Genomic DNA, 12,777 nt, shown 5'->3' with positions numbered 1-12,777 from the left:
CCACTGTGATAGTAACAATGGGAGTTTTAGAATAGATGGAGTACTGCCATTTTTTAAACTATTTAGGAAGTTTTAGCAAGCTTATAGATCCTTCACATGTAAATATCAGAAAAAAACAATCATTACAACAGGTAGCTTTTGTTTAGCGAGATATTTTACAGGAATATGGACAACAGATCTTTCTATTAACAGGGTGTTACCATATTACAGAGTGAGCATCATCACAACACTGATATCATTTCTACTGATTTTATTAAACTGAGTGAAATCTCTACATACACATATTTAACAGAGCAGGTATGTCTATCAAAGGTTAATATTAAAAACATTGGACAGGTGTGCAAGGTTTTTTGCAGATGAATGTATTTTGTCTGAGTACTGAATAAAAGGTAACCAAATATCTAGGTATCTATCTGTCCTCTTTCCATTGTGCTGGGTATATAATTGGTGTGTTAATTTTTCCATAACCACAACCTCCCATAGTTTTCCTCAATGGTTGGGCTATTTTTGTTTTTTTCCAGTGAGAGGTTACCAATGGCCAAGCAGCTAGCAGCTGATGAGAGATTAATTCTTCATTTCCTTTTGTGTGACCATTTCACCTAGGAAGCCCCAGGAGGATTACCAAAGGACTATTTGGTAAAAACAATTTGTCATATTTGGTTACAGATTGCAACCCAATACTCTCTAATGACTGGACATGTCCACCATATTTGCATAAAATCTCCTCTTTCACCAACACACACACACATACACACACACAAAGAGAGAGATTGCTGGTCCTCTTTTGTGGATCAAACTGCATTCCTCTTGGGTAATTTGTCTATTCACATCCTTTTCCCAGGGTGTCATATATGGACAGGTTTTTGTTAGGAAACCTGTCTGCAAAGTTTGATTATAAATTAGTTATAATTTTGTTTCCCAATTGACCAGATGCCACCACAGCTATTAAAGTTAGCTTTCTGTACAAAACCAGTATTCTAGAAAGTTGAGAAATGTAACCCATGACTTGAAAGTACTAGTACCAGGGAGAGTGGGGCAGTTCAAGCGAATTTTGATCTCTAAATAAAAGTTAGAAACATTTCTTTACTGGATTGTGGGCACAGGTGTTTTTAACCACACCCTAAACAAAGTTAGGCAAAATAGTAGTGAAAGTGCCTGAGTGGCCACTCCCACTGTCACTAGCACAGGTACAGCTGCACCAGCAGTAGAGCAAAGCAGGGAAATTTCCCAAAACTGTTAAGCAGGAACAGCTGAAGCATGAAACCCAATGGATGTCATGTGTCGGAGGCAGCACAGGACTTGGAAATTCAATACATTTTTTTCCTGATCTGCATACGCATGAATGCATTTCATTACACATGGTACAAAGCCAAAATGATGTGGATGCTTTTGAAGGATATGGTTTAAGAGGAAAAGAAATTAATCCCAGGACAGTATGCTGTCTACAAAACCAAAAATATTTGGGGTACCTTTTCAGAACAGTAGCCTCCCAGGTGCAAGATATCCTCACATTTTTTCACCTACAATAGAACAGTGCGTAGCTATGCCTCAAAATACCCAGCTGTAATTAGAGGTATATGTACTTGGATTTGTTGCTTGCAATAGGCAGCATTCATCCTCAGCCGAACTGAATCTGCCCCCCTTTATGAAATATTGGCATATTTGTTTCAAACTGAAGGAAACACAGGGTCATTGTCATTAACATAACATAACAAAAATGCACATGAGGGGAGAGAGGGAGATTTCAAAACATTGTTTTCTTTAATTTTGTGAAACATACTAGCCAAGCCATACAACTAAAGAGCATAAAAGCACAGGCAGAATGAGAAGACAGTGTCACAGATGCCTTCACTGTGGCAGTCCTTAACAAGTCTCAGTTTGGTCTCGGAAGGCATGAGGAGGTAAAAATGTTAAGCACATTCACCCCACTGAGCAACAGCTTTTAACCACAGTAGACTAGTTAGAAAATATGTAGTTACACAGCCAGGTCTCTTGAACTAGGGGAGTAATCCCCTGCTTACATTGTATCTACCCGGTTTTGAGAATGCGTTGAAAGCTCAGAATGAAACTAGAAATGATGTATATAACAATATGTTCACTCCAGAGAACTCAGAGTTCAGCTGTCAAAAAGTTCTAAACAAGACAGTGTATCCCAGTGAAACCTGCTTGAAATATATGCTCAAGTGAGCTGCAAGAGAATAGCAGATAAAGGAGATGCTATACGATAGTGAAAGACACATGAGAAACAACTAGCAAAAAAATTAAATGACAGTACATTAATAAAAAACAATTCTTTGCAAGTCTGGCAGACAAAAGCTATTTACTATTAAATATTTAACTTTAAATATGGGGCATCATAGTATTTCTTAACAAAGCAATACATTTTCCCACCCAATGCAGCCAAATCAATAAAATCTTCTTTTTTAAAATCACTTCATATGAACAAGAGTATATTAGAATTCCTGAGATCCATTATGGTTTGCAATTCTACTCCCAACCCCACCCATCTCCTCCCCATGTTCGGGGACTAAACATCTTGACGATATAAAACATACTGAAAACAACAGCCTTTCACCTCTGGGGCCATGCTTTCATCTAAAAACTATAACCAAACAAATCAGAATGTAGGGTGACCAGATGTCCCGATTTTATAGGGACAGTCCCAATTTTTGGGTCTTTTTCTTATATAGGCTCCTATTACCCCCCACCCCGTCCCGATTTTTCACATTTGCTTTCTGGTCACCCTATCAGAATGCCTTATCTCATGTTTACATGATACCATTTTAGCCTAGGCCTATATATTGACCTGTCCTGAGCTTGCCCAAAGACTGAGGAGGACACTTTCACCATGGCTGGCAGGCATTTCTCCATTTATTGTTTATGTGGCCATTTACACTTAAAGCTGATCTCAACCCAAGGAGAAAGCAGTCTCTGCAACTGAATGCTGAAGACTCTATCCAGGTGTATTTGCAGTACAGCTTCTGTCCCCTCTATGAGTTTCTACTCAGAGTGTCACTCTCACTATCTTGAAATAAACTTGTAAGGGAGGGGGTGGGGAGAGACAGACCCAGAACCTCACAGAAATTCACAGTTCTATACCCTTAGGCTATGCATGTGTTTAGGTTCTGCTTTGAATTTTAGCTGGGCAAACAAATCCTAGAACAACAAAGATAATGCTCCTGTTTCGCTGTTTCACTTGCACATTTAGGCATATACATGCGGCTCAACTTACATCTAAACAAACAAAAATGCTCAATACCTACTGTAACTTGAAACGTATGTCCCTGGCTACAGCAGTTTGAGAACTTCCCCAAGCACACATCCTTGCCAAGTCCCGTATGCAAGAGACAAGGGAACAGCTTCACTCCAAGGTACACAACATGGATAGAAACATGCACCCAAAAAAGTCAGCAGCTGTGAGTCACTCATGTACCACAGCAGTATGCATGGAAAAAAAACAGATAACTACAATCAACCTATGGAACATCATCCTCACTCTCAAAGCATGTACTGAATTCCAAAGTGTGCTCCACTTTCCAGTGCTGAGAGCCTTTTAACCTCAGCAGGCATGCAAGGTTGCCCAAATTAGAAACAATTCATTTGAAAGGAACCACTGTCTATGAAAATAGAACAATTTGCAATTCTAGGAAAGGTTGTATTGGCATTTCAAAACAGTTTCAAGATTTCTGAATAACTACCTCCATCGGATTCTCTCCCCACAATGCACTGTGACAGTTAAGAAGGCAAAAGGTATTTTGTACTGTTAGCCTCTATGCCCCAATAGTGTTTAAAAACATTTAGATCTGCTGCTGAACTATTTTATATACACAGACACACACATGCTTTTTTTTTTTTTTTTTAAACCATAAACAGATGTATTTTCAAGACAGGCTAGAAACTGGTTTACAGTTGTCTTTTGGACTACACTGTCAAACACACGTTCACTTTTCCTCAACATGATCACTCCAGCAGCAAGTATAGAAATGGCAATTTGAATTGAAAACTTTATTTTCCAAATATTTCACAGTCTTATCTGTAAAAGAGTTCCTTATACCTTTGAGCTTTCAAACTTCTTAGCTCAGAAAAAAATTGCAGCATTTTAAGGAATTGCTAGGGTCACTGATAAAAACAAATTATTTGCACTAGTTCACATCTCAGGACTTTTACAGATGTTGGGTTAAAAGTTGGCACACCGCTTCTTTACAATGAAGAGAACAAAAGGGATCAATAATTAAATTAACATTGCTTATACAGTTGCTGCTGATTTCCATAGAACAGCCAATCCAGAATAACCATTCTCAGATTTTGATTTTTTTGCCAGCTATTTACAATAAAAATGATTTTTTCCCCTCAACTAAAACTAATTGTCATAGGCATAAAGACCATACTCCACAAAGTGTCATGCCAGTACGTGAGCACAAATATAAAATCAAGTCCTATTTTATATATACATGAAAGACTACCAGATTTCACTGTTATGTCATACTTCTCCGCTGCCCCCATTTGATTGTTTCATCCACTTGTTGCATCTTGTTATAAAACTAGATTGTGAGTTCTATGGAGCAGGGACTGTCTCTTTACTGCTTGTTTACACAACCCTGAGCACAATGAGGCCTTGACGATTGGCAACTAGGCACGACTGTAATACAAATTATTACTGAGTCATAAGAGGAAGTTTTCCCCACAAGATGCAAGCTGAACCACCTAGGGTCATGTTTTAGAATTAGGCTCCATGTTAACCACTATGCTCAAGCATCTATAAGCCCGTTAGCATGGAAGTCCACCTAAAGAGAGAGTAGGGTGACCAGATGTCCCGATTTTATAGGGACAGTCCCGATTTTGGGGTCTTTTTCTTATATAGGCTCCTATTACCCCCCTCTCCCCACGTCCTGATTTTTCACAGTTGCTGTCTGGTCACCCTAAGAGAGAGAGAGAGAGGGAGAAAGAGACTCAGCTCTCATTTACCTATTGCAGTTACTGGGCATTCACCATCACTGTATTCTGTTGAGCAAAGGTCCCTATAGCTTTTCCCAATGTCTAAGGTATATCTGTATATCTCCTAGTATTGAAAATGGCTTGTTTTTGGAAAATAAAATACTCTAAGTAGGCCATTACTCCTGGAAGTGAACTAATCCTATTGAAAAAATACTGCTGCTTTTCAATTTTTTTTCCTCCCCCTGCAAAAAATCTTACCAATATACTAAATATCCACCCAAGTGCATTTAAAAAATAATCAGAAATTAAATTCTTGTTACCGTTAATAAATCTTGTCACATGGAGTGTTTACTTTTCATAATATTACCTTAGTACCTCTGAAATGAAGTGCCTGCTTGCACCATTGATTTAAGTAGGACTTCAGGAATAATTCACAGTGTTACTGGGTAATGCTGTTTATAAAGGTACTTTAAACAAAAAATAATATTGTGTGCCTTGTTTGATTCTGTCAGCTACTCTGGCAGTAGTATCACACTGGACTATTTTTACTCCAAATCGTTTTGTACTACACAGAGTCCCATTACAATGAAACTAACGTTTACAACACTGATTTCCATGGCACCGCTTAGAAAGACATTGCACAGGAAGAATAATGTGGGTGTCAGTCCATTTTATATAGTAATAGCAACATTCTGTGAGCAGTTTGAGCAGCTGATTTGCTCCAGGTTATTTTGACTACTGTAAGCAAAGTCCTAGTGAAATGAGTAGGGCATCTGCATAACTGATTACAATGAAACTTTGAATAGTAAGACTGACACCATGTAATATTGTGCAGAAAGATACTGCATCGTACAAATAGAATGGTTACTAGTGCATCCCATGCAGCATTCTGTCAGCATATAGAATGACAGTTGCAAATGAAAGAAATTCAAACCCCAAAAAGGTGGGGGAGGGTCTGACTTGAACCAATAAGGCTGCCACTCTGTTTTTAACTCACCCATTGTGGCAAGGTATTGACACACAGGATGAAGATAGGATCGTTTTGAGGTCCCATAAGCTTTAACAGCTAGGTGACAAAGGGTGATTTTTCAATGTAATTGTAACATTTATTCCATTTCCTCTGGTCTCTAGCAGGTGATCAGAACTGTAGGAAATTATTCTAAATTTAGATGCTCACTGCCCATCAGTGGGCATCTCCAAGAAAATCTGGGTCCTACACCTTTTCAGGCACTGAAGATATGCTGTGGTGCCTAATGATTTATACCAAATAGATTAAAGTCTGACCAGAATCCTTCCTGTGGTTTCAACGCACAGTTTTCACAGCGAATTATTACTTTGGAAATATTCTTCTTTCCTGCAGGTACTGCTATTCCTGCAGGATTAAAAGGAAAAATAAGAAAACTACCAAGTCAAGAAGTATTCTCTAGTTTGGTCAAGTTCCTCAGAACAAGCTGAGCAGGTGGACTTGCTGTCCACAAGACTGTCAGTTTATATCGCAATGTGATCAAAGTAGTTTAAAGCTTTTACTTTTGAGAAGAGGCGACACTGTTGGAAGCACTTGGTTCAGCCAGTCAACTTCTGTCACTTCCATGAATATGAATAAACTCCAATATAGGACACTGACATTTTGCAAATATAGGAAGAGCTGATCCTTCAGTTAGTCTTTGCCAATAATCAACCCTACTATTTCATAGTTTGTGACTATGTATTTTTCCTCAGTCACAAGCACCTTTCTTGCCCTCTTTTCAAGAATGTAAGCCTGATCCAAAGCCTATTGAACGAATGCCATCTATGTCAATGGGCTTCGGATCAGTCCCCCAAACAGGTTTGTTTTGTTGCTGTCTTGGATTTATGTGACAGCAAAGAAGCATGCATGGTGGCAAAAAGATGTCAGAAGGAATTGTTTGGGGTCTATGAAAATGAATATTTGATGCAATTTTGTAACCATAATTTGCATGTACACAAGTTACACATAAATACATATGTATGAATGCAAATTTTCACACAGGAAAAGATTATTTTCCCTGTGCTCTGTAATATTAAGGATAAGACTAGTGATGAATCATTTTTAAAAATATTCTTGTCAGGGTATATAAATAGCTCTCTTTTCTAGAATAATTATTACTCAGAAACACTGCTGCTGAAATAACCCAGGCAATAATCAACCTTGGCTTCTTCATCAAACCCCAATAACATCTTTTTAAAGTCTTATTTGTAAAGCAAGCTGATTAATTTCAAACATTTTCCTTTGCAATAAAAGCTAATTGAAATGATTTACCTGTGTAACTACTTGTCAGATCTTATAAACGCTAGGAAAATGCTCAGCCAGTTACTTAGCTACCCCATTTAATCCACACGTAAAACCTCAGTGGGATCAAAGACTGTGAAATAAAACAGCTGTTTTTCTAACCACTTTCCCAGTTTTCTCCCTACTTTAAAAACTTGCTTCTCCATTCATCCACACAATAGGGGGTTAACATGATAATAAAGTATTATTAAACACAACAGCAAACTACAAGGACAGCATCGTCTCCATTCCGAATAGACTTCCTCTTAATCTCTCAGCCAGTCCCTATTTTAGTCCAGCTGTATTTGATCCTTTCTGTGACTGGTAAAAATCTAAACATATCTAAAATGAGACTATCCCTCACTCTTTGAATCAAAACTTGGTTTCAGAAAAGGACAAAATAGCCTGAAGCTTCTGCCTAAGTACCGTCGTTTCAAAGTGTGGGCTTCAAGGCCTGTGACCATTGCACAACTTCTCACATGTATTGCAGTCTCCGCACATTGCAGCACTCAGCCTCTTTATTGATGGATGTTTAATATTTCCTTCCATTTTCAGCTCTCTCTCTCCCAGCAACAAGTTAGGGAGACTGACGTGCCCGCCTGCACCCCGATCGCGCACCCAGCGCACAGGGCTCCAGCAGCCCTGTCAAGCTGACCTTAGAGATAGCAGAAGGGGGCTAGAGGCAGCCTAAACGTTTGGGCACCAATAATGTGTTTTGGTTTCTTACCAAGACTGCTCAGACTGTGTCTCGCCATTCACATTCTTTGAAGCAATCTTTGGAGTTACTAGACCTCACGCACGCACAAGCACCCCTACTCTGCGCCTCTCTGCGGACATGGGGAGTTCAAGTCAGGAGACAAACGAAACGAGAATGGCAAAACTAACCCAACCCACACTCACTCTGAATCATTCAGGGACATCGCATTGTAACTACCCTTTTATTCCCGTAGAAAGGAATTGTTCCCTTATACACTTGCAGGCTCCACTTCCGATCATTCTCTCATCAGTGTCTTAGATTTCCCTGTATCTCACTGAATTGCCTTTACATCGCAGAATTATGGGAGGGTAGTTTGACCACTCATGTTCTCTCCCCCCAATAAATAACATCCGCAGCATCTGCCAGTGAGCGGGGCTTTCAGGTGCCCTTCGCTCTGGCACCTGTTGCAACTCCAAGCCCCGTGCTCACATTCGCCCTTCCCCAGGGAAGGGCTCCTCAGCCGGATCGCCCTTCCTCGGAGCGCAGATTGCCAGGCTGAGAGAGATCGCCTCTGTGCAGCGCCTGAGCTGCCTTCCTTCCCGGCTCTCCCCCAGCGCACCCCACAGCGCCTGAAACCCGCCACTGCTCTGGCCTTGCGGCAAGAGACCAGGCGCCGCTGCCCGGACCTGCCCGGGGAGACACGGGGCAACAGGCCAGATCCTCGTGTTCTGTGCCCGGACACACGTGCGCTGTCCTGCCTGCCTGCCTGGCCGCTCACACGCACTACGAGCGGCTGCTGCTTGGGAAGGCGTTTCACACGAATGACAGCTCTCCGCGAGCAGGCACCACAGCGCCGAGGCAGCTTCCTGCTCTGGGCTCTTTCCTTGGGAAACAGCGCCAACCTTCGGCCGCCGGAAAGTTTCCAGCCCCAGCAGAGCTGCCCGCGCCTTCGGAAGAGAACAGCCGGCACGTGCCCGCCTGCACCCCGATCGCGCACCCAGCGCACAGGGCTCCAGCAGCCCTGTCAAGCTTGACAGTAAAACTGCTCTTTGGAGACAACATCCCCCCCTTTCCGTGTATTATTAGAGGGGAAGATAACGCCCACGGGCGGGAAGGCGAGTCAGCCCGGGCATACCGGCCGTGACAAACACCTGCAACAGACGCGCGAAGCAGAACTACAGTCTCCCCGCGCCCAGCAGCCGGGGCTCTGCGAAGCCCTCGCAGCCGGTCCCAGCCGAGCCCCGTCCCGCGGCGCTTACCTTCCTGCACCGCATGGAAGGGGTTGTTGGCTTCTATGAGCTTGATGGAGTACGTGATTTTCTCGCTCTGTAAAATGTCGTCATTGAGGTTCAGATCGGACACCGCCTGCTTGAAGACTTCGTCGTCCTTGGCAGCATTTCCTTCAAAAATGGCACCTGTTGGCATGATCACATCAGAATTTGATCTTTTCCAGGAGGACTGAGGGGTGGGGGAGTTAATGGGAAGATGGGGAGAGATGAGGAGGCTCCATAACTATTCTTGTTTATTTCCCCGTGCCTAAAGTTTCATGTATAAACATCTATATAAATCAGCTACCTCTCTCCCCTGGAGTGCAGAGTGTTTTAACACGGCCAGTTCAGTGTGGCACTGAGAACGTTGTTAAGCTAGGCTCCATGGGAGAATTTCAAAACAAGTTAACAGAAAACAGCTTCCTTGCTCCCGGTGCTTCCTTGCACCGATTTATCGGTGATCGTACACAGGCATTTATTGTTCAGCGCATTAAATCACACACACACAGTCTTCAAGGACCCATTCCTCATGAGTTGACTGCAATGGATAGGTGCAGCACAACTAGACTTGCATCATGAAGCCTGTTCTTGCCCAATAGGTTATGTGTGCTTCACGAACCGTCACTTACTGGTTTTTAACCAAAACCTCTAGAAAAAAAATTGCTTTGTGAGTTAGAATGTAATAGAAGGGGTGGGGGTTAGAAACACAACCAACTTTTGCTCTGGGTTTTTTCTGCCGTTCACCTAGTTTGTCATTGTTTGGGGGTTTGAATCTCTGCTGCATACACAAACACACACTGATTTAGAGTCAGCCTGTGTGTTCACTAACCTGAAAGCTTCTAATTTCAGGGCCGTGTTTATGCAGTTAACATGAAAACATCTGGCGAGCTGTGTTACATAATATACTCTGACTACGGGAGCGTGTGTGTGCACATTAGGTTTACTATCTTGTTAATGCAGATCAAGGATTTTTTAGGTTGAAGGATTAAAAAAAAGTCACTTCCCTCCCTGACACAATATTGCTTATTCACACCAGCCCTGTGTCCTGAAGCCTTACAAAGATTCGGGTGTAAATTCACAAATCCAACTTCAGGAGGCTCTTCACCTTCAATCTTATTTCTGGAAGAGGTGCTAAAATAACACTAAGGCTGAAGTGTGGGCAGATATACAAGCCACGAATCTATAGCTGGCCTTCACCTTGTCCGTTGGCAGGCAAAGGGCAAAGAGACAGAGGTTTTATGGACGTCTGGCCTCCACCACCTGCTGTGTCTCTGGACTCCTCTGTCTCCAGCTCCACTGATGAGAAACGGGGCGCGCTTTCCTCCTCTTCAGCAAATCGCGAAAAAAGTCAGAAATCTCGAGTTTGCATCCAAGGTGAACAACGTGCTCCTGGTGCAGCTGAAATCCCGTAAGTGTGTCCAGCGCCTGAGAGGATGAGACGCAACCAGGGCTTCCCCGCCGCCCTCCCCCCTCGGAATTCACGGGTAGCTCAGGGCTTTCCTCGCACAGCGGGCAAAGTTGACTCGGTCTCTTTTCTCGGCTACATCCGCAATGCTGTGGGCTCTGGCTCCGGCCCTGGCCCTCAGCCTCCTGCTTGTTTTACAGGGCTGGTGTTGGGGCATCCTAGTTCTCCCCGCCGCCACCACATCAGCTGGTTCAAAATCGGTCCCCACCCTCAGACATTTACCCACATGCTCACCCCCGCCCCCTCACGCGTGGCGCCTGGAGGGGGCAAACTTGTTACATTTCATGTTCATCAGGGCAGAGGCGCGCGCTCTCTAGCTCCGGACTAAACTCCCACCCAGCCTCTCTTGCTCCATGGCTTCTCTCTCTCCTCCCTGAGGATTTTCCTCCTCCTCCTCCTCTAAAGCCGGATGGGAATCACTGCTCTTCATTTCCCCGCCACTCTCCATCTCCTCCCCTCTCATCTGCCAGAAGCCCGGGGGATTTGTGGAGGTTTTTGTCCCTCCCTTTCCCCCACCACCATCTTAATTCCTGCCGGTAGCTTTCGACACCCGCCAAAAGGTGACTGCAGAGCCTTTGCCTTTTGCCGGCCAGACTTTCCCTGGACATTCCTCTACCCTTCTCCTAGAAGCCACAAAAGTTACCCGTCCTGCATGAATCCCCCAGCCTCTCCTCCCATCTCCCCCCACTGCCGAGCCAGGTTTCTCCTCGCTGGAGACTTCAAGCCTGCAGCCCAAAGGTTTTAATGAGCCCTTATTCAAACCACAACAGTTGCGCGCACACACACACACACACTGCTACTGCGCATCTAGCGTCTCCTAACCCTTTCCCAGCCAATTTGTCCCTCCTCCATTCCCGTTATAGTGGCATCTGCTATGATTGGGGAAGGGGACGCCGGGGGTGGAGGGATTTTTGGAAAGTTTCCCCTACGGGATGGTTCCTAATCTATCTTGCCTTGTTTACTAGGGGTGGCGGGGGAAGAGAGAAAACCTCGCACGCAAACAGGTCTGAGCCCAGCATTTAGTACAACCGGAGAAACGGCAGCAGCAAACCTGCGTCCTGTCTCCAGAGAAACCCCTGCCGCGATTCAGTGCTAACGTGCTCGCAGCATCCTTGCAACCAAAAGGGACCCCACCGTCGCTTCCTCATCTCGCTGCTAACTTTGCAATTCAGAGGATTCGGGTGGCTTTTGTGCCCCCCTCTCGGGGGAGTTAATGGGGCTTCCTCGCCCTCTGCCCGTGACATGATGGGGTTTTAAGGAGACACCATCCCTTTCTTGTATTTGTTGCTTTCTCCCCCCTCGTCCCCCCTTCTTACCAATGTGGATGATGGAGTCCGCCCGTACTGAAACGCACTGAAATATCCAGGGGAAAAGCCAGAGCATCACCACTTCCATTTCCAGCCTCTTGCGGAGCACATCAGCCCGGGTTTGATGGAGAGACAGAGACGGGGGAAAAGAAGAGGGTGGGAAAGGTACCCAGATTAAAAAAATATATCAGAAAATCCCAGACCCCGAAATCCCAAGGATTTTCCAAGATTGAGACGATGGAGAGAACGGGAAAGCAGGGGAACGATAGCAAGAAAAAGGCTGGGGCTAAAAATATATGCAGATGGATAGATCCTGGGTGTCTGCGAGGAAGCAGCAGCAGCAGGGCAGAGACTTCAGCAGCAGCTCTTCACCACTCCGTGTGTGTCTGAGCCCCAGCACACAGCAAACTGCGGAGGACCGCCCCCCCCCCCTCCACAGACCACGTGATTGCAGAGACTCACCACTCAATATAGTCTGGGCGAAACACACGGGGAGATGGAGAGAGGAGCGTAGAGGAGGGAAACAGTGGAGCCCAGTTCCACCCAGGAGCCTAGCCAAAAACGGGGGCTGGAGGGGGTGGCACGAGGAGATGGGGAGAGAAGAGCTCGGATTGCATAGGATGGGAGAAAAGGTCTGTGGCGACAGAGCGGGGGGGGGTGGGGGGGGGGTAGGAGGCTTTCAACAGGAAGGGGAGTTTGAGATAGGAGAGAAAGATCTATGCCGGATCAGTGAATCTGACTACAGTCTGAGCGGCAGAGGGGTACGAAGAGACGCTCTAACAAAAAGGGGGGGATCCTAGCTGATCCCAGCAACTCCC

General features: G+C 44.4%; 1 protein-coding gene across 4 annotated transcripts in view; it reads right to left on the bottom strand.

Moving 5' to 3' along the window:
* The window catches only part of GRID1 (glutamate ionotropic receptor delta type subunit 1), an 817,493-nt gene extending 805,171 nt beyond the window's left edge, over positions 1-12,322 (bottom strand). For all 4 annotated transcript variants that reach the window (XM_054034733.1, XM_054034734.1, XM_054034735.1 and 1 more), the window contains exons 1-2: positions 11,969-12,322; positions 9,179-9,334 (exon numbers count right to left, since the gene is read on the bottom strand). In XM_054034733.1, the coding sequence (XP_053890708.1) occupies positions 9,179-9,334; positions 11,969-12,047 (235 nt within the window). In that variant the 5' untranslated portion in view covers positions 12,048-12,322. The remainder of the gene's footprint in view (positions 1-9,178; positions 9,335-11,968) is intronic.
* Between the last annotated feature and the right edge of the window lie 455 nt (positions 12,323-12,777).

This window comes from Malaclemys terrapin, chromosome 7 (genome assembly GCF_027887155.1).
Source record: "Malaclemys terrapin pileata isolate rMalTer1 chromosome 7, rMalTer1.hap1, whole genome shotgun sequence".
NCBI classification, from domain to species: domain Eukaryota; kingdom Metazoa; phylum Chordata; order Testudines; family Emydidae; genus Malaclemys; species Malaclemys terrapin.
Note: the sequence above shows the minus strand (reverse complement) of the source record. Positions and strands in the feature narration are given on the sequence as shown.